At 58.9% G+C, this 18,071-nt stretch overlaps 1 protein-coding gene across 2 annotated transcripts in view; it reads left to right on the forward strand.

Moving 5' to 3' along the window:
- Positions 1 to 18,071, forward strand: part of TMEM270 (transmembrane protein 270) — a 147,174-nt gene that overhangs the window by 9,871 nt on the left and 119,232 nt on the right. Inside the window, exons 1-9 of one of the 2 annotated variants that reach the window (XM_085016838.1) lie at positions 18 to 104; positions 1,540 to 1,959; positions 2,076 to 2,647; positions 3,029 to 3,150; positions 4,332 to 4,406; positions 11,447 to 12,563; positions 13,042 to 13,103; positions 13,227 to 13,305; positions 16,167 to 16,380. In XM_085016838.1, the coding sequence (XP_084872964.1) occupies positions 33 to 104; positions 1,540 to 1,959; positions 2,076 to 2,375 (792 nt within the window). In that variant the 5' untranslated portion in view covers positions 18 to 32 and the 3' untranslated portion in view covers positions 2,376 to 2,647; positions 3,029 to 3,150; positions 4,332 to 4,406; ... (2 more) ...; positions 13,227 to 13,305; positions 16,167 to 16,380. Of the gene's footprint in view, positions 1 to 17; positions 105 to 1,539; positions 1,960 to 2,075; positions 2,648 to 3,028; positions 3,151 to 4,331; positions 4,407 to 11,446; positions 12,564 to 13,041; positions 13,306 to 16,166 lie in introns of those variants that run through there. The other variant, XM_085016839.1, reaches the window with a different exon arrangement.

The following is an 18,071-nucleotide window of genomic DNA, read 5'->3' on the forward strand; positions in this document are numbered from 1 at the left end:
CTCTCTCTCCTGGAAGAGGAGAAGGACCAGACATGGAGGCTGCCCCTGGGGTCAGATCCAGCCTCTGGGGGACCCTTCTGGTGGTGCTGAAGCTCTCCGTGCTGGTGAGTCAGGGTGGGGGCCACCGCAGAGCTGCTGGACCCCGCAGACCCGTCCCTGCTGGTGGGATGAGGTGGCTGCCTCCCTGCTGGTGTAGCCCCACAGCTCTGAGAAGCCCCAACTGCAAGCCCCGGTGCCGGAATTTTCTCTATAGAGAAAAGTCCTGTGGGTTCAGCATTGTCTTTCCTGTGCAAAGGCTGACCATCAGGTCCACGGCTCCAAATCGTGACTCCTCTGCGGGCTGAGTTGGCAGAAAAGGGTCCCCCAGGGCAGAGAAAGGGGAGATGACGCAGGACAGTGGAGACACACTCACAGCTGGATTGGAATTTCAGCTGCTCCACTCTTTAGCTGTGTGACTTTGGGCAAATGACTCCACCTCTCTGAGCCTCTGTTGTCTCTCTCATAATGGATGTTAGAGGATCCGGCGGGATATGATAGGTCTCTCTCCTCCCTGGTTTCAACATTATGAGCTGAGGGGTGGGTGTGTAGCTCCTGTTTCCTGCTTGCATTTTAATTCCTCTCGCAGCTGGACCCCCGCTCTCGCTTCCTTTCCCCTCGGCTCCTCCTGCCCTCGGAGGTGCACACAGCCAAGCCCGGGCTGCTGATGCTTAGGGGCTGGAGGCTTCAGGGCTCTGATGAGGGGCTGTTTGGCTCCAGGACCAGGTGAACCTTCGGTGACAGCCTCTTTCCCAGCCACGCCCACTCTTTCTCCCAGAGGGTAGAGTCATCACATCTGCCCTGTCACCCAGGACAGGGATCTTCTTGGGTCCCCCCCCACAGCCCTCACAGTAGGCCAGTCGTTAATTCTGTCACTGTCCCCCACGCCTCACGTCTCTCTGCTCCAACTGCCTTGCCCTTTGCCCCCCGCTGCCCTCATGACACCGAGAGGCAACTGGTGTGAGAGAATCCTAGGTGCTTAGAAGGGAGTGCCCTGTGTTCAAATCCTGCAGGATTAGAGGGTCAAGGGGGATGGGGACGGCCATTCCTTGTATAACAATGACAAGGGTGACAATGATAAACCAACGGGCTTCAGTCTGGAGGTTTGTAAATAACCATTTAAACTCAGGGAAAAGAGTTCCCGTTGTGGCTCCATGGTAACGAACCTGACTAGTATCCATGAGGATGTGGGTTTGATCCCTGGCCCTGCTCAGTGGCTTAAGGATCCAGCCTTGCCATGAACTGCAGTGTAGGTCGCAGAGGTGGCTGGGATCTGGCGTAGCAGAATATGAAACACCCTTCTAAAGCTCCCTCCTGCCCGTGGAGCCCTTCCGAGCGGACCGATCAAGATCATTCGTGTTGGGGGGCAGGTGGAACTGAAGCCTCGAGAAGGGGAGGGCCTGGCCCAGGGGAGGGCCTGGCCCCCACAACACACCTGGGACGGGCGGGTTCCTGCCGCAGGTGAGTGGCTCAGGCGATGGTTGTCTCTTTCTCCTCCTGCAGCTGGTCCAGAACCGTGTCCACCTCTACAACTTCCTGCTCCTCAAGACCACCCTCTTCAACCGCTGGCTGTCGGGGCTGAGCCAGGAGGCCCAGGGCTCCCACCCGCCCGCCAACATCACAGCCTGCCCTGTGGGCCGGGCTCTGCGGGCTGGGCTGGCCCTGATAGAGGTTCCCGGGGGGCTGGTGCTTCGGGCACCCAAGCTGGCGTGGGCGGGCATGCTGGGCTGGGCCCGGGCCTTGGGCATGGCCCCGAAGTGGCTGGGTGCCTGGGAGCAGCTGGGTCTGTCCGCAGCCACCTGGACGGATGTACTCCTGTCATGTGTGCACAGCCTGATGCTGGCTGCCTTGCTGCTGCTGCTGTTGATCTGGAGGTTGTGCCACAAAGCCCAGTGCTGCGGCCTGGGCCGGCTGCTCAGGAAGGTGAGTGGGTGGGGTGCGGGCTAGGCTGGGAGGGCAGGCCTGGGGCCCTGGGCCCTGGGGGGCTGGCAGCTGGCAGTGCAGCCTGTGAGCTCCTGGCAGCCACTTGCCCCCTTTAGGCTCTGCTGGAGAACCGCGTGGTGCTGGGGTTACTGGCACCGCTGAAGCGTCTGTACTGGTGGGTGGAGAGCCTGACAGCGCTCACCTCCTGGCACCTGGCTTACCTCGTTACCTGGACCACTTGCCTCGCCTCCCACCTGCTGCAGGCTGCCTTTGAGCACACGGTGCAGCTGGCGCAGGCCCAGGAGGCTGAGCCCCAGAAGGCCTCCTCAGGGCTCTTGCTTGAGTCCCCGCTGCCTGAGCCCCTGGCCCCTGAGGCTGGGCCGGTCCTGCCAGAGCCTGGAACTCCTGGAGAGTAAATGCGTCCCATGGGCCTCTCCTGTCTGGTCTGGCCTCCGGTCTACCTCTCCGTCCCTCCTCTGGACTGGGCGGGAGGGTGTGCTGGGTGCCTGCGTGCCCGCGTGCGCTAGGGCTGCCTCTGGGAAGGAAATTCCGTTCTGTGAGCACCTGACTTATGCCTGATAAGCATCTCAGACACTTTACACATACAGTTGTGTTTCAGTCTCAGCAACACAGGTGTCCAGATGAGAAAACCGAGCCTCAGAATGTTGGACGTTCCCAGGGTCCCAGAGTGAGTCCGGGGAAGAGCCTGCACTGGACCCTCGGCTTTTTGTTTCCTAGAAGCCCTAACTTTATCTGGGTCCACACCCCTGCTGCTCAAGACTGTTGGTGCCCAAGGCTTTAGGGGCAATGCGTAGTTAGAGGCTCTGGCCTCTGGGAGGTGCCAGGGTCTCACATTTCAGAGATTTAGAACATTCCTTTCAAAAAGTAGCTACTCCTGAGCCAGCACAGAACTAGCCCATACAACCACTTACACACTTGGCTACTCATTTTCCCACTCATTCATCCATCCACCCACCCACCCATCCATCCCTCCATCCATCCCTCAGTCTGTCTACCCACCTACCTAGCCCTCCATCCACCCACTCACCCACATGTTCCTCTCCTCCAGGGAGAGGGAAACACCCAGTGTCTCAGCACTCACCGCAGCTGCCCAGGTCCTGCTCGGGGGGTGCTGATGTAGCCGTGTGTGTTCAGCCCCCAGTGGGTCAGATCCCCAGACGTCACCCTCCGGTGAGTGATTCCATGTGAGGAGGGCAAGGATTTCTTAGGAATTCATGGTCACCCCTTCCTCCTTCCCAAGCCTGCGGGTGGCAGGAGCGTGAGAGGACATTGCAGAGAGCTCAGCCCTGCTTTCTCCTCCATTCTGCTTCCCAGGCAAGTGAGGCCCGGATCCCTGCCCTGCCTCTCATGTAAACCTGCAGATGGTCCAGGGCGGGTGTGGGGCGAACGTCCAGGCCCTTCTGCCCCTTTGGGCAGATGTCTGGAGGGCTCCTGCCTGGCTGGCCAGGCAGAACACCTGCTGGGGGAGGCCCTACAAGGTCCTGGTGATGGGGTAGTCATAACTGGGATTCTGGAACCCACGCCACTCTGCATGTAGGGATGCTGAGGGCACAAGTGCATGAAGTTGGCCCACTGCTGAAGATGGGGCCTGGGGTGCGTGGGAGGGAGGCCCCAGAGCAAGCCTGTGGAGCTGGATGGCTCTTGAGCTGCCGGGGACCCAGGTAGTTCTTGACAGGGCTGGCCTATGGGGTCTGGGGTGCTGGGAGGGAGCCAAGCAGGGAGGGGAGGTGGCAGGTGCCTGTGCATGAGGAGAGAGGAGGACAGAAGCCAGGATGGAGCTGAGGGATGGGCTGGAGGCTGGGACCAGCCATGAGGCTCCGGCAGTCCTGGACAGTGGGTGGGGGAGGGGTGTGGGGGGTGTGGGGGGTGTGGTGGGGGGGTGTACACAGGGGGTAGTTTTTCCTTCTACTAAAAATATATTATTTGTAATGACCAAAAGGACAGAAATGTTGGGAGTTCCCTTTGTGGCGCAGCGGAAACAAATCCAACTAGGATCCACTAGGATGCCGGTTCAATCTTTGGCCTTGCTCAGTGGGTTGGGTCGGGGATCCTGCATTGCTGTGGCTGTGGGGTGGGCTGGCGGCTATAGCTCCGATTGGACCCCTAACCTGGTAACGTCCATAGGCAGTGGGTACAGCCTAAAAAGCATAAAAAAACAACCACCCAGAAATGCTAAGGTAATAATGTTTCCTTCTCTGGTTCTAAGCTTCAGAGAAGCAGGGGCAACTGTGTGCAGTGGATGTTTCCAGCCACGATGCACATGCAAACCTGCACGCAGCACTGCCGTGGCCTGACAGGGAGCCAGTCACAGCGCGCCTCGCACTAAGCGAATTGCTCTTTGAATTTGACAGTACGCCTTCCATCTATTCCCAAGCCAACCCGCACGATGTCTTGACCTTTCTAGTGGCTACTTTGGGGCCTTCCAGGTCAGCTTTTGCTTCCGTTCTTTCTCTCAGTGTAGCTCTGAAGCATGGGAGGAGGTGGGTCTTGGAGGAACTGCCTGGGGAGGGGACAGGGGCAGGTTGGGAGGTTGTCTTGCCCTGGGGAGCTCCTCTGACCAGCCGCGGGCCAGGCTCCACCCCTTCTGCACATCCCTGGGGGCCTGGAGCCCAGAAGGGACCAGGGCCAGAGCAGGAGCTGGGGGCGAAGAGGTTACTGGCCCAGCCAGACAGAGGGAGAGGGCCTCGTCTGGGCCCTGGACCTGGGGTGGGGTGGAGCCAGGTGACCAGCGGGGGCTTAGGGACCTTGCTACCCTGGCCATGCCCACTTCCTCGGACACTTGGCACCTGGATCATTGGCTGTTGGTGATGATGCATCTGTAACTTGTAAAGGCCCAGCCTCTGCTCTCCAAAGCAGGGCTCCGCAGGGGGCGCTCCCCAGGGGCCTGCCCTGGGCTAAGTGCCCACTTAGAAGACACCGTGAGATGGGAGTTCCCTTTGTGGCTCAGCAGTTAATGAACCTGAGTGGACTCATGAGGATGCATGTTCAAGCCCTGGCCTCGTTCAGTGGGTTAAGGATCCGGCGTTGCCGTGAGCTGCAGTGTAGGTCACAGACGCAGCTCAGTTCTGGTGTTGCTGTGGCTATGGTGTAGGCCGCCAGCTGTAGTTCCGATTCAACCCCTAGCCCAGGAACTTCCATATACTGTGGGTGTGGCCCTAAAAAGCAAAAAAAAAAAAAAAAGACACCATGAGAGAAGACCTTAAAGGCTTGAAGGCAGAGGAGCACTGGGAGCAGGCTGGAAGGCTTCCTGGAGGAAGGGGCAATTGAACCAGGCCTGGAAGAGAGGAACGGATGGCAGGCAGAGGGAGAGACCCCGGCGCAGGCCTCACTCCTGCCCCTCGCTCTCTGAACTCTGTCAGGTTCCTCTCCTCTCTGTACCTGGGTTTCCTTAGCCATTGGTACTGATTTCCGTCCAGGGCACTTCCCCGAAGTCTGCCCAGGGAAGCGTCCAGCCTGTGGAGTTGGGGTGGCGCCGAGCAGGGCAAGGCTGGTGAGAGGCGATGGCCCACCCGCCTTGAGCCCAAGGCCAGAGGAGGGGGCCTGGGTTGGGGGCAGAAGCTTGGGCTCTATGACTGTGCCCGGCCTCTCTCTGTGACCTTAGATGAGACTGTCCCCCCTGGGCCTCAATTTCCAAGTCTGTGCCATGTCAGGTGACATGGACAGTCAGCATTCAAGGGACCTCCATGTCCTGGATGCCCTTGCTGGGAGCTGGTTGCGAGCTGGAGAGGAGGGGCCCCCATGTGCAGCTCTGTTGGCCAGGACCCTTCCATGCTGGGGTCTCGCTCCAGGAAGCTTACACTGCCAGCCCTGAGCGTAAGTCCTCCTGGGCTTTTCAAGGGCACGGGCATCTCAGGGCTGGAGCTTGGGAAGAAGGAAGGAGCCTGTGAACCACCCTTGGCTTCTCCCGACGTGCAGTGGGAAGATCAGAGGCCTTGAGATCAGACAGCCGCAGGTTCAAACCCTGGGCCTACCATCTCCCATCTGTGTGACCTCAAAGGAGTCCTTAACCCCATGAGCCTCAGTTTCCCTACCTGCGAACAGGTACAGCCTTGGCCTTGGGCCCCACAGGGCTGTCACGGGGCCTGCGCATGAACAGGACCCACCCCAGGCCCGGTGTGGGAGGTTCTGGGGACCCCAGCTCCCTCTCCCTGGCCCGCAGCCCTCACAGGGTCTACGAGGACCTTGTCCCAAGGCTGAGAGGGAGGGCGGTCTGTCCGTCTGTCTCAGGCCTGTGAGCGTGGAGGGGCCCTGGCCCGATGGAGGAAAACCAGTGGGGGGCGGTGGGGAAGGAGGGCTGTGGGCAGGGTGGGGGGAACTGGCTGCAGGGCTGGCCAGCAGTTCCACGCAATCTGTCTGCTATGCAGTCCCGGGCCTGGCCTGTATTTATTTATGCGGAGCGTGTATTTATATCAGCCCCTTTCTCATTAATAGGGCAGGAAATGGCTGGAATTGTTACATACCTGGCGGCCCAGGGGTCCCGCTCGGCCAAGACACACAGGGTCCTGGCCGCCCAGCCACCCTTGTGAGGGGCCCCTTCCTCAGTCCCAGGCCTAAGTCCCCAGCCTTTCATTGACCCCCCCTCGCATGGAGCACCCCCATACTTCTGAGTCACACCACGAGCACACAGCCCTGGGAGTGGGGCTCCTTCTCAGGCCTCTCTCTCTTCCCTGGCTCCTTACCCCCCGCCCTCCCCAGGAGGGCTGTCAAGGTGCATCCTGGAGGGTGCAGGTGAGTGGGCAGACCCCAGACGGAAGAGCGAGGGCACGGAGATGAGAGATCAGAGTTCCCTGGCCCGGGGATGGGATCCCGGAACCCTCGGGTGGAAGTGAGGGCAGGTGAGGGGCCCTCCTCAGGCTTGGGTGTCATCTCAGGGCCCTGCTCCCCCACCAAGCAGAGCTACTTGTTGGCTTGGATGACCCTACAGCCCATGGGGGTGACTCTGTGCTTTCCACCCATCAGGGGCCCACAGGGTGGGGCTCACCCCCGTTTTGCCCTCTTGGCTACTGTGGCTAAACCAGACTTCCCTGCTCAGGGCCCAGCCGCCTGCTCCCCGGCCCTCATGCTGCACAGAATCAAGCCAGCGTCTCTCTCCAGGCTCCAGCCCTTGGGCGCGGGCCCCAGGTGGGGCTGCCAGAGCTGAGAGGCGCGGCCCCCTCCCCAGAGCGCTCGCCTGACATAACCTATTAGTGCTTCTCGCCTCAGCCAGCTCCCCGCACAAGCCTGCCCAGCCAGGCCAGACCATGCTGGTCCTGCTGACCCTGACCTGGGCTGCTTTGCTGGGCGGGTTGAGGAGGCGCCTGCGAGATGCCCAGCAGCCGTGCCTGCTCACCCCTCTCCTGGGTTGGGGCCCAGAGGCCTCCCCTAGGCTGGGATTCCCAGTAGCTGCCATGGTCAGGTGGGGCTGACCTCTGCCCTCTGCCCACCGTGGCCACCATCCTTCCTGGTACAGAGTCCAGAGCTGGGGCCACTGTGAAGACAGGAGGACTGAGGCTTCGAGGGTGAGGGGCTTCCCTGAGGGCCTACCCTTGGCCCCCATCCTTGCCCTCCCAGCCCCACTTCTAGGGTCTGCTGGAAGGGGTGGGGGCGGAGGAGCCCCTGACCTTGAGGAGGGACAGATGCAGGGTCTCTGGGCTCCTCTAGGCTGTCCCACCATAAGGGGCAGATGAGCTATGGGGGGAGGGGGAGGGTCAGGCCCTGAGAGGGTCCAGGGTCGCTGGTGGAGGCTTTCCCCAGACACCATGTTGAGCCCCCAGCCCACAAAGCACCAAGTCTGAGACCAAGCCCGGGCCAGGGGCTGGTCCCGGGTGCTCCTCCAGCCCTGCCTGGCTCCACCCAGGCTCCTCTGGGAGCTTCATCTCTGAAATGGGGACACCGCATCCCACATGGGAGCTGTGGCAGGGGAGGAGCTCGCGCTCAGCCCCCATTCTGTGGGTGCTCTGTGAGCACCTCTTTTCAGCTTGGTGGCTGAGGACCTGGGCTCGGAGGTCAGTGGCTGGCCGGTGCCCCTTGCCTAGCTGGGCTCCTGCTTCTCCACTCCCAATGGGGAGCAGCGCTCTTTGGAGGAGGAGGAGGAGGCTGAGGGGCAGGGCCTCCGAGATTCTTCTGGGGCTGGACTGTGTCCCCACAACCCAGCGTCCCTGCCTCGAAGGTCAGGGCAGTGGCTCCTCCCACTGCCCCGCCAGGGCATCCAGGTCACTTGTGTGTGGGGCTGAGAGCATCTGTGCGGGGGTGGGGAGGGGCAGGCATCGGGCCACGAAGCCCCCTCCCCACCAAGCAGCCTGTGGTCCAGGGACCTCAGACCCTCTGCTCCCCTTGAGGATTTGCCTGGCTCTGGCTTGCTGGCCCTGGGCAGATTCCTGGGCTCTGTCCCCGCTCATAAAATGAAGAAGGAGCCTCTGGGCTCTGTGGTTCCGGCCAGGGTCAGAGGTATTTTGTTTGCTTGTTTCCTTTTTAGGACAGCACCTGCGGCATATGGAAGTTCCCAGGCTGCAGGTGGAATCGGAGCCATAGCTGTCAGCCTACACCACAGCTCACGGCAACGTTAGATCCTTTAACCCACTGAGGGTGTCCAGGGATGGAACTCACATCCTCATGGATACTAGTTAGATTCTTAACCTACTGAGCCGCAACGGGAATGCCCAGAGTTTTTGTGAACCCTGAGGCCCTCTTGGCCCTGGGGCTGGGGGTCCTGGAGGGGCCGTGGGGAGGGAGGCCCGTTGGCCCAGCCCCCAAATGCTCAGGCCCCTGGGCCCCTGTGCTGCCGCTGAGCCTTGCTGCTCAAACCTCACGCATCTGGAGCTGTGTCCTGCCCCCACTCCAGACCCACATCTGGAGCCCAAATCGGGCTAGCCAGCTAAACACGGAGCATCTGAGCCTCAAAGAGCCTGCTCCCAGGTTAATGAAGCCCATCTGGACCCCTTGCTGCTGCTCCGCCCTGTCTCCACAGCAGAACGCTGGCTGCACATCTGAAGGCCGGACCCTGTGGCCATCCCACCTCACCCCATGCCCAGCTTGGTCTGGAACTGGTGCTGCCTGGGGTCCCTTGCCCTGAGGTGAGGGTCTTGTGTGCAAAGGGATCCCTCTTCCTTTCTGGGTGTCACAGCCCATAGGGCTTCTCCCGGGGCTGCCTTGGGAATAGCTGAGATTTGACATAATGTAGACATATGTCCCCTGCCAGGAGTGGTGACAACTGCCACTCCACACCAACTCACCCAGAAGCCCCTTGGCATTGCTTAAAAGAGCCTCTAGGACCCTGAGGATTGCCTGCCTGTCCCCCCCCCACCCCCGACCCGAGATGCCTAGGGTGCTGCTGGGTGAACCACCCACCAGCCGAAGGTGGGATTTCATAGGGTCTCTGTCACGGAGCACAGCTCACACAATGGGCCTGCCTGTCACTTCCCTTCTACCCCCTTCTCTGCCAGTATCCATGCCTGGCAGGATGGGGTTAGATGTCTCCCCGGAGGCCCTGGACTTGGGGAAGAGGACCTGGAAAAGCAGGTGGCCCAAGGGAACTCAGGAAAGTCCAGCTCAGGGCAAGGGGCTCCTGGGGCAAAGACATAGCATGAGGGAGGCAGGGCTGGAGGAAATTTTTGAGCTATGGGAGCTGCCCAACAGTGGCCTGGACTGGTTCTTTCTCAATGTGTGTTGGGGGGCATGACCCTTCTGACTTCTCCAAGGATGTGGGACCCTCATGAGTGAAAGCAGGTGGGAGTCTCAAGTCATTGTGGTAGTGAGCTCCCCGTCACAGGGAAGTCCAAGCTGGTAGGGCTGCTTACTATCAGGAAGACAGCAGAAGCTATTCTCATAAAGAGCCCAAAGCTGTTTTAGCTACCTTTCTATCCCTATACATAAACCCTATAATTCTAAGCATCTAGGATTTTGAGGGGCCGCCTTCCCAGACTCTGAGCCTCCTGTGACAGGAGGCACAAACAGCCATGGGGTGGAGGCCAGATATTTGGCAGGAGGGTGGTGGGGAAGCAGTGGAGAAAGGCCCTGGGAATGCAGAGAAGTGCTGCCAGCCTGGGGCCTGGGGAGCAGGGCCTTGCTATCTCCCCACCCAGAATGGCCTCAGCTCTGGTGCTGGACCAGCCTCTGAGGCCTGGGATGCGAGCACATGGCACGCCGATTCTGCATCCTGTGGTCAGGCTTTATCAGAGCATCACTGGCTCCAATTGAAAGGAATCCTTTATGGCCGTAGCCTCCAGCCCGGAGGCCCTGGGAGCAACAGGCAGTTTCGACCACAGAGCTTCATGCTTCCTTGTGCACTTCCTTACCCACGGAAAATGTGAGTCAACAAACATGCAAGACGGAGACACAAATAAAAAATAACGAGGGCGAACATTTATTGACTATTCACCATGGGCCAGATACCATCCTGAGAGCTTGTATTAACTCCTTCCAGCCTCCCTGGGATGAAGTACCTTTGGTATCACTAACCCATTTTACAGATGGGGAGCCTGAGGCTTAAGATCCACTCAGCCATTGTGTGGCTGAGCTGGGATTCAAACCTGACAGTTGGCCTCCAAAGTCTGTGTCCTTGACCGCTGCGCCTCACTGCCAGTCCCCAAGTGGGGTGGGTGGGGGAGACAGAGAGCAGCTGTAGAGGTGGTCAGGGCAGGGTGGGGGTCCTAGCCCCTGAGAAAGGGTGCAGCCGTCGCCAGCCCAGGAGGAGAGGCAGAGCAGCTGAGATACAGGAGCCATCCGGTCCCGTCTCCCAGGCCTTCTGAGGAGGTGTGGGGCATCTGAGGGCAGTCCCCTGCCTTGTCAAGCTTTCCAAGGTCAGACAGGGACAGGCTTTGCCAGGGTCCGAGCCAGTTCCCCGGCTCCTCTGGAAGGCAGGAATCTGGGGCTGCCGGGGCTGTGAGGGTCAGGCTTGAGCCCACCTGCTCTGTGCCCAGTGTCCTGGAGGGACATCTTCTCCTCAGGTGGGGACACTGCCTGCAAAGCCACTCAGAGCTTCCAGCAAGCAGGAGGAAAGGGCATACCGGGGCCCTGGGCATCACTTTTTTTTTTTTTTTTGTCTTTTTAGGCATATGGAGGTTCCAGGCTAGGGGTCGAATCAGAGCTGCAGCTGCTGGCCTGCACCACAGCCACAGCAACACGGGATCTGAACTGCATCTGTGACCTATATCACAGCTCACAGCAACACCAGATCCTTAACCCACTGGGTGAGGTCAGGGATCGAACCCACGTCCTCGTGGATACTAGTCGGGTTCATTACCACTGAGCCACGTTGGGAACTCCCCCTGGGCATCATCTTTGAAGAGCTCAAACTGACCTTCCTTGCTCCACTGGTACCTTCTAGCGGCATCTCCCACCAGAGCCCCTGGCACTCTTGGGCAGGAACATGGCATCCACCCCCTCTGGGTGCTTCCTTTGTTCCAGGCACTGCGTGAGGACTTCGTAATATAATATCTCACTCAGTCCCCACACTAAGGAATGTGTTGTTATCATCCCTGTTTCACAGAGGAAGACGCCGCGGCTCAGAGAAGGTAAATCGCTTCCCTATGCAGCTGACAAGTGAGTCAAATCCAGGCCTACCTGCCCCCCTCCTTCAACGGGCCCCTAATTCCCACCCCTGCCAAGAGGCCTGGGAAGAAGTCCCCCCGCGCCCTGACTCCTGGGCTTGGGCCAGGCTTCCCAGAGCCCAGCCCGAAGCCCCCATTCCCTAGGTGGGCTGGTTTCTGCTGCGCTCAGCCTGGCCTTTGGGCACCGGCTGGGGGCCAGTGAAGAAAACAATGGGAGAGAAAGGGAGCGGACATCCCCTGGACGAGAGAGAGGAGGGAAGCCAGTGGGTTCTGGACAGGCTGGGTCCCCCGGTCCACGGGGCAGGGGGCAGTAGTGGGGCTTGGCGTGTCCAGGCCATGCGTCCTGTGTGTGTCTGAGGTGGCCCGACCCTGTGTTGGGACTGAGGCGGGAAGGACCTGTGGTTTCAGGGGTCTTGGCTCCCTCTGGGGGACCCCGGTCTGGGGAGAAAGTGGAGGAGCCTCCTGGGAAGACCCGGATGAACTCGACTCTATGCTGCTGAGTTTGGCACGAGGAGGACGCTTGCTGATTCTGCCCTGACCACCGCTCCAAAGTGTCACCAAAACACTTTCCCCTTAAGCCCCACTGGGCAGACTGAGGATGCTGGGAGGAGGGAGGTGGGCTCAGGGCCCCCGCCTTGGGCTGCCCTGAAGGCCCTGGCTCAGCCCCCAGGGGGCCCAGTTCCCCCGCAGGCTCACCCCTGCGGGGGAACTGGGGGGGGCTCGCCCCTCCCCAGACTTTTGACATCCATTATTTTACTCGCCGGGGGAGACCCCATGTCAGTCGGAGCCCAGGACCCCTCTGCTGCCACTTGCCAAGGTCCCAAGGCCGGGACCACTGGCTCTGTGTGCATCCTAGTCCCCAGGACCAGGTCTGTCTTAGCGTCCTGAGTGCCCAGGACTGGAGGCGGGTTCTCCAAGTGGCCTTTGAACACCTGTGACCCTGCAGCCTCGCTCACCGAGGGCCAACACCTTGACTCTCAGGATGGCAGGGTCCGGCCCTTCGTTGTAGACGTCTAGGCTGAGCCCAGCTTTCCACCTGTGACTCTGGGCTGTCAGGTCAGCTGCCTCTGTCAGCTGGTCTGGGGGTCGCCATGGCCGAGGGCTGTCTCCAGCCTCACCTGGGGGTGTCCCCGCCTTGCTGTCCATTCCAACAGCCGGTGGCCTCATCGCAGGTGCGGCTGTCCCTTTGGGAGCTGCTGTCCTGTGGGATCTGCTCCCTCCCCCCCCGGGGGGGCCCTCAAGAGCAGCTCCCCCCATTCACATCTGGGGGGAGGAGATTATAGTTAATAGACACCCATGGTGGTGGGGGCCTGCCTGCCTTCTTGCTCTGCCTAGGGGCCCAGTTCCCCCTCTGTTTCCTTCCTCTGAGACAAGGATTGGAATGAAGGGTTCCGACCAGGCCCTCTATCCCCCAACACTGAGGGTGCCTCCTTGGTGCCAGGCCCTCAGGGCCAGGTGCTTGGGGTGCATCCTTGCTGTGCTGTTAACAGGGTCTAGTGCCTTGGGTCTCTCACGTCGTGGTCTGTGCACACAGGTCGGAGAAAAATTCCCGGACTCATAAGAGGGTGAAAAAAAAAGAAGACTTTATTGAGCATGGTGAGATGGAAAGAAAGTTTCTTGAGATAAAGGATGCTGCAAGCACTGCAGGACGACTTCCTGATGATCAAGAAGAGCCGAACATGAGCTGAGAGTGTCCTTATGTCTGTCTTTACAACCCAGGGAAAGGAGAGGTCTTGCGATACACCTGCTGAGCTGCTGATTGGTTGGAGAAAGAGGGATGCAGACGATACACTTGCTGGTTAGTTGCGGGCATACAATGCCCTATAGGAGAGGGGTGAGAAGTGGACCGCATATCTTTCCTGGTTGGGGGTAGGAAGGAGCAGGCCAGGCCGTTCAAGATGAGAGGTGGGGCCAGGATAAGGGTCTGGTCATTCTGGTCTTGGCCAGAGGCCAACTTCCATCTCCTTGTAGAGGCCTTGAAGCTCAACACCTCACTTCCTGCCTCTGGCCTCAGTGTTCCCCTCCGAGCGCTGGGGTTGGACTTGAGATGTTGATGGGCCTTCCAGCTCTTGCTGGACTGAAGCCCACCTCTCGCCTTCGAGTCCAGTGCCTGTCACCCACCTGCACCCCTCAGGTGTGGGTGCCCCAACCAGTCCCCAGGCTGCGACCCTGGCAGTCTTTCTAGTCTCTAGCCTGGTGGGACTTGTCACCAACAACGAGAGCGTGTCTTCCTGCCTCACCCTCTCCCTCTCGGTGGGGGCCAGGCAGCAGGGAGCTTGTCCGGGAGTGGGTCCTCCCAGACAAACCAGGCCCGTCAACAAACAGGCGACCAAAACAACAAGATTACGAAACCCAGATTCAGGGAAAGAGGCCACTCCAAGCCTCTCTCCAGGACGGGGGGCCGTGAAATTGGGCCAGGCCTATGGGTCAGAGCCGGCCTGGCCCGGACTATTTTTGTACTGTCTCGGGGGTGGGGGCTGATGAAATCCCAGCTGTGTTTCACCAAAACACTTTCCCCTTAAGCCCCGGCTCCATGTGGTGCAAATTCATTGTCACTTAACTCATCACTCAAGGCTCTGAGCCGCACCCCTCCCCCCTCCGGAGAAAGACAAAAACACACAGCCTCTGGCACGCGGGCGAGGTCGGCGTGAGGGGCTGTGACAAGCAGGCTGGCTGTCTTGACCTGAGCTGCCCCCGGCAGCCGGCCCCTGCCTCTTCCCCTTCCTTCCACCTCAGCCTTGGGTTCCTCAAAGGCAGGCTGCTGTGTTGGGGTCACTGACGGCCCCCCACTGGATACAGGAAGCTGATGAGCCCCAAAGGTCTGCACACAGGAACACCTGGAGGTCCCCCCGAGGCAGGGTGCACGTGCAGGTGTGTCTGTGCCAAGACACAGGAGCATTCAGTCTGCTTTACCTTCAGCATTTGTTGGCTGGCACCTGGTGTCCTGCACCTGAGCCCTCTGGGCCTTAGGGGAGAATCAGACTGGCGGGGACGGTCCTTTGGGAGGGCGTTTAGTCTTCATCCAACGCTTTTACAAACTGAACTGACCCTGTGGCTTCCCGAGTCGGGTGGCCAAGGCCGAGAAGGCGTCTGGCAATGGATCCCCCGGCCGGTCTCATGCACACCTGCACCTCGAGCCCTTATTTGAGCCGGCACGGGCACGCTGTTCCTCGGGATTCACTTCAGCTGGGGCAGAGCAGCCCCCGTCTGCCCTCTTCTTCCACGTTGGGTCTCTCTCTCCTCCTGGACCGTGGGCCTCTTCAGGGCAGGGTGGGAGCTGATTCACCCCATATCCCCAGTGCCCAGCCTGGGCCTTGACCCTGAACTCAAGTGCAGCAAATGCTTGTTGAATGAATTAATACATTTCTCAAATCACATCAAAGGGCTATTTGCATTATCTTCAGGCCAGATTAATCCAGAGCCGCAGCTCTCCAGATAAATATTGACAATCTGGCTTTTGTATGTTCTGGTCGGGGACAGTGCTCCCATTCTGACTTGGGCAGGGAGGAAAGACTTGGTCCCTAGAGAGAGGTGACCCCTGAACTCTCTCTCGCCACATCGGGGATGCCTGTGACCGCTTTTGCTCTGGTGACCTCTCTGCTGGGCCTCCCAGCTAGCTTTGGTTTCTGGCCCCCAGACCGAGGGGGCAGCAGGGTGGAGCTGCAGAATTTTGCTTTCCTGGGCAGGGTCAGGCAGTTCCTGAAGCAGCGGAGTTGTTTGGGTGCAAACATTTCCCTGTATTGTCCGGCTTCGGGAGGCAGCCAAAAGTCTAGGCAGGGGGAGGGAGCTGTAGCAGGATTTTTCTCCCCTCCACCCCTAAGAAGACTGGGGCCTTGAAGCACACAGGTGGGGGTTGGGGCAGGTCACCCCAGGCCCTGGGGGATGCAGAGGAACAAGGAGGAGACAGAATGGGGAGCCCGGCTGTGTTGGGCTAAGGAGTCAGGTGGATTGGTCTTCCTTTCAAGTCCAGCCAAAGGAGGAGGCTGTACCTGCCCCGGGGGATGCTGGGAGATGCCATCAATCCCTAGCAGGCTGGGTGTTCCAGCCCATCCGTGGTTTTCTCTTCCACTGCAGCAGATAGCCAGCCTCCCCTTCTGGCTAAGCTCTCCTCTCCTTGGAGGCTTTTGTTCAATGGCACCGTTTCCGGGGTTAATAGCTCCGAGGATGGGGCCTCCTGATGGAGCGAAAGATATTCATGCATCGTGTTATTTAAGTCTCAAAAAACAAATGCTTGAGTGGAGTTCCTCTCGTGGCTTAGCAGTTAACGATCCCAACTAGGATCCATGACGATACAGGTTTGATCCCTGGTCTCGCTCAGTGGGTTAAGGATCCGGTGTTGCTGTGAGCTGTGGTGTAGGCCGGCAGCTGCATCTCCGATTCGACCCCTAGCTTGGGAACTTCCATATGCCACGAGCACAGCCCTAAAATAGCAAAAAAAAAAAAAAAAAAAAAAAAAAAAATGCCTGAGTTATAGATGGGGAAGCTGTGGCTCAGCCAGTTAGCTGCACGCTGGGAGAGCCCAGAGCCCTCTGCTGCTGCAAGGTCCCGACACTTAGACCACCTGCCTTTGTGGGTCTCCGGGGCCCCCCGCTCTCTGTCTTGGGGCCTTTTAACAGGTCGTGCCTCTGACTTTTGCATTTCCGTCCTGGAATATTCCAGAAAGAAGCTCCTCTGTGTCAAGATGGCGGCGGGCAATTCTGCATTTTGCATTTTGGATGTGCATCCCAAGTGACACTCTGCGAATGCTGTTTTGGGAGAAACGTGGTTCTGGACTCGATAAGCTGGAGAAACACTGAATTTGACAAGGTCAGCAAGGCTCCTCTCTTGCAGGACTTCTTAGAGCCTTTCATTGTTAATAGGCACTTTGATCTATTAAGAAGGGGCTCTGGTGTTTTTTTCATGCTTTTTTAATACTGGTGCTACTTTTCTTCACGAACTCTTTTCCGGGGACAAGTGGGACATCGTCTGGGCCCTGCAGGTTTTGAGGACACCTCAGAGATTCTTGGACTTGAAACGTCAAGTCACCCAGCAGAGGTGGTGACCGTGGGTAAAGATGCTTCCTTTTTCATATCGAGTGGCAGATCACCTTCTTAACTCTTGATGAACTTGGCCACGGGAATCAAGCCAGTGTGGAAATCTGGCCTCACGATCTGCCCCCTCTTCCTGGCACGGAGTGGAGAGGAGCTGCTGAATGGGCAGAACCAGGAGGTAAGGGCAGACCTTGTTCATCTCTCGAACTTATTCTGAATGTGCGAGTCGTGACCAAGGCCGGGCAAGACCCAGGCAGTTGGGAAGCTGGGAGGATTTCACTCATGTTGGTGTGAAGTTCTGGGAAGGGTGATCCCAGCTTCAGGAGAGACCTGACTACTCCAAGGCCAGATTTTGAGATGAGTTACCAAGACTCAGAATATGCTGGTTGGAGTTCCCGCTGTGGCTCAGTGGGTTAACAGGGCGAGTATCCAAGAGGATGTAGGTTTGATCCCTGGCCTCACTCAGTGGGGTAAAGTTCCGGCATTGCTGTGAGCTGTGGCATAGGTCAGTCTCGGCTCAGAACTGGTGTTGTGATGCAGGCTGGTGGAATGGCTCCGATTTGACCCCTAGCCTGGGAACTTGCATATGCTGCGGGTGCAGCCCTAAAAAGACCCCCCCCCAAAGAAAAGAACTTGCTGGGTTCTCACCATGTGCTCTCTGCCACCCCCTCACAGTGGGAGTCCCTGGACCCCCCTGGCAGGCTCAGCTCTGCCTCAGATTCTGGGGCCCAGCCTGACCTTCATTAGGGCATTTCTGATGGAGCCGAGTTCAGTGTCCTGGTGCTCAGTGTCCAATCTTATACCTTGGTTCTAATCACAGAGGCTCGGCTTTGCTCCCAGAGCCCCTCTTGTCAATTTTTTCCCACCATAAGAGTCTTGAACCCCAACCATATGCTGGAGACCTTCTGGCCTGCCACTGAATGGCCTCAACTCTGCCCTCATCTCTGGCTCCCAGGTCCCATATTCCTGATGCTACATCCTGTTGACCTGCTGGACCCCTTCCTCCCATCAGCACACGGGCTCCTCCTTGCCTCTGCCTGGGCCCCAGGCCCTCTGGTTGGGCATTTTGCAGGGAATGTTGTCTTAGCGCCCACGTCTTCTCGGAGAGAGACCAGCTGGTCAGTCCTTCCCTGTTCCGGGACACCAGCTCTTCTGGACACCAGCCAGGCAAGAAGGAACCCTTCTCCCCAAGACTGGGGATAAGACCAGGCCTCTTGAAACGCTTTCACTCACTTGCTCACTCACTGAATCACTTACAAATTCTATCAGCATTTGCGGGACTTCAGCAAGGTCACACTCTAAGTCAGCGGTTCTCTAAGGTGAGTAGGCAGGGCTTCTTAAGAAACGGATTGCTGATCTCGTAGGTCTGGGGTGGGTGGCCGTTCTAATAAGTTTCCAGGTGATAATGATGCTGTGGGTCTGGGGACCACACTTGGGGAGGGCGTGGCCAAGCCATGATCAGCTATCAAAGCTCACCTGCGGACGAGTTTATCAGGCCACTGAAACCAGAAGCTTCTTCCCACAAGGCAGGGCT

This window comes from Sus scrofa, chromosome 3, assembly GCF_054392235.1.
Source record: "Sus scrofa isolate SSC_HxYL_T2T_F1_AM1 chromosome 3, Sscrofa_HxYL_maternal_Yorkshire_Landrace_v2.0, whole genome shotgun sequence".
Classification (NCBI taxonomy): Eukaryota; Metazoa; Chordata; class Mammalia; order Artiodactyla; family Suidae; genus Sus; species Sus scrofa.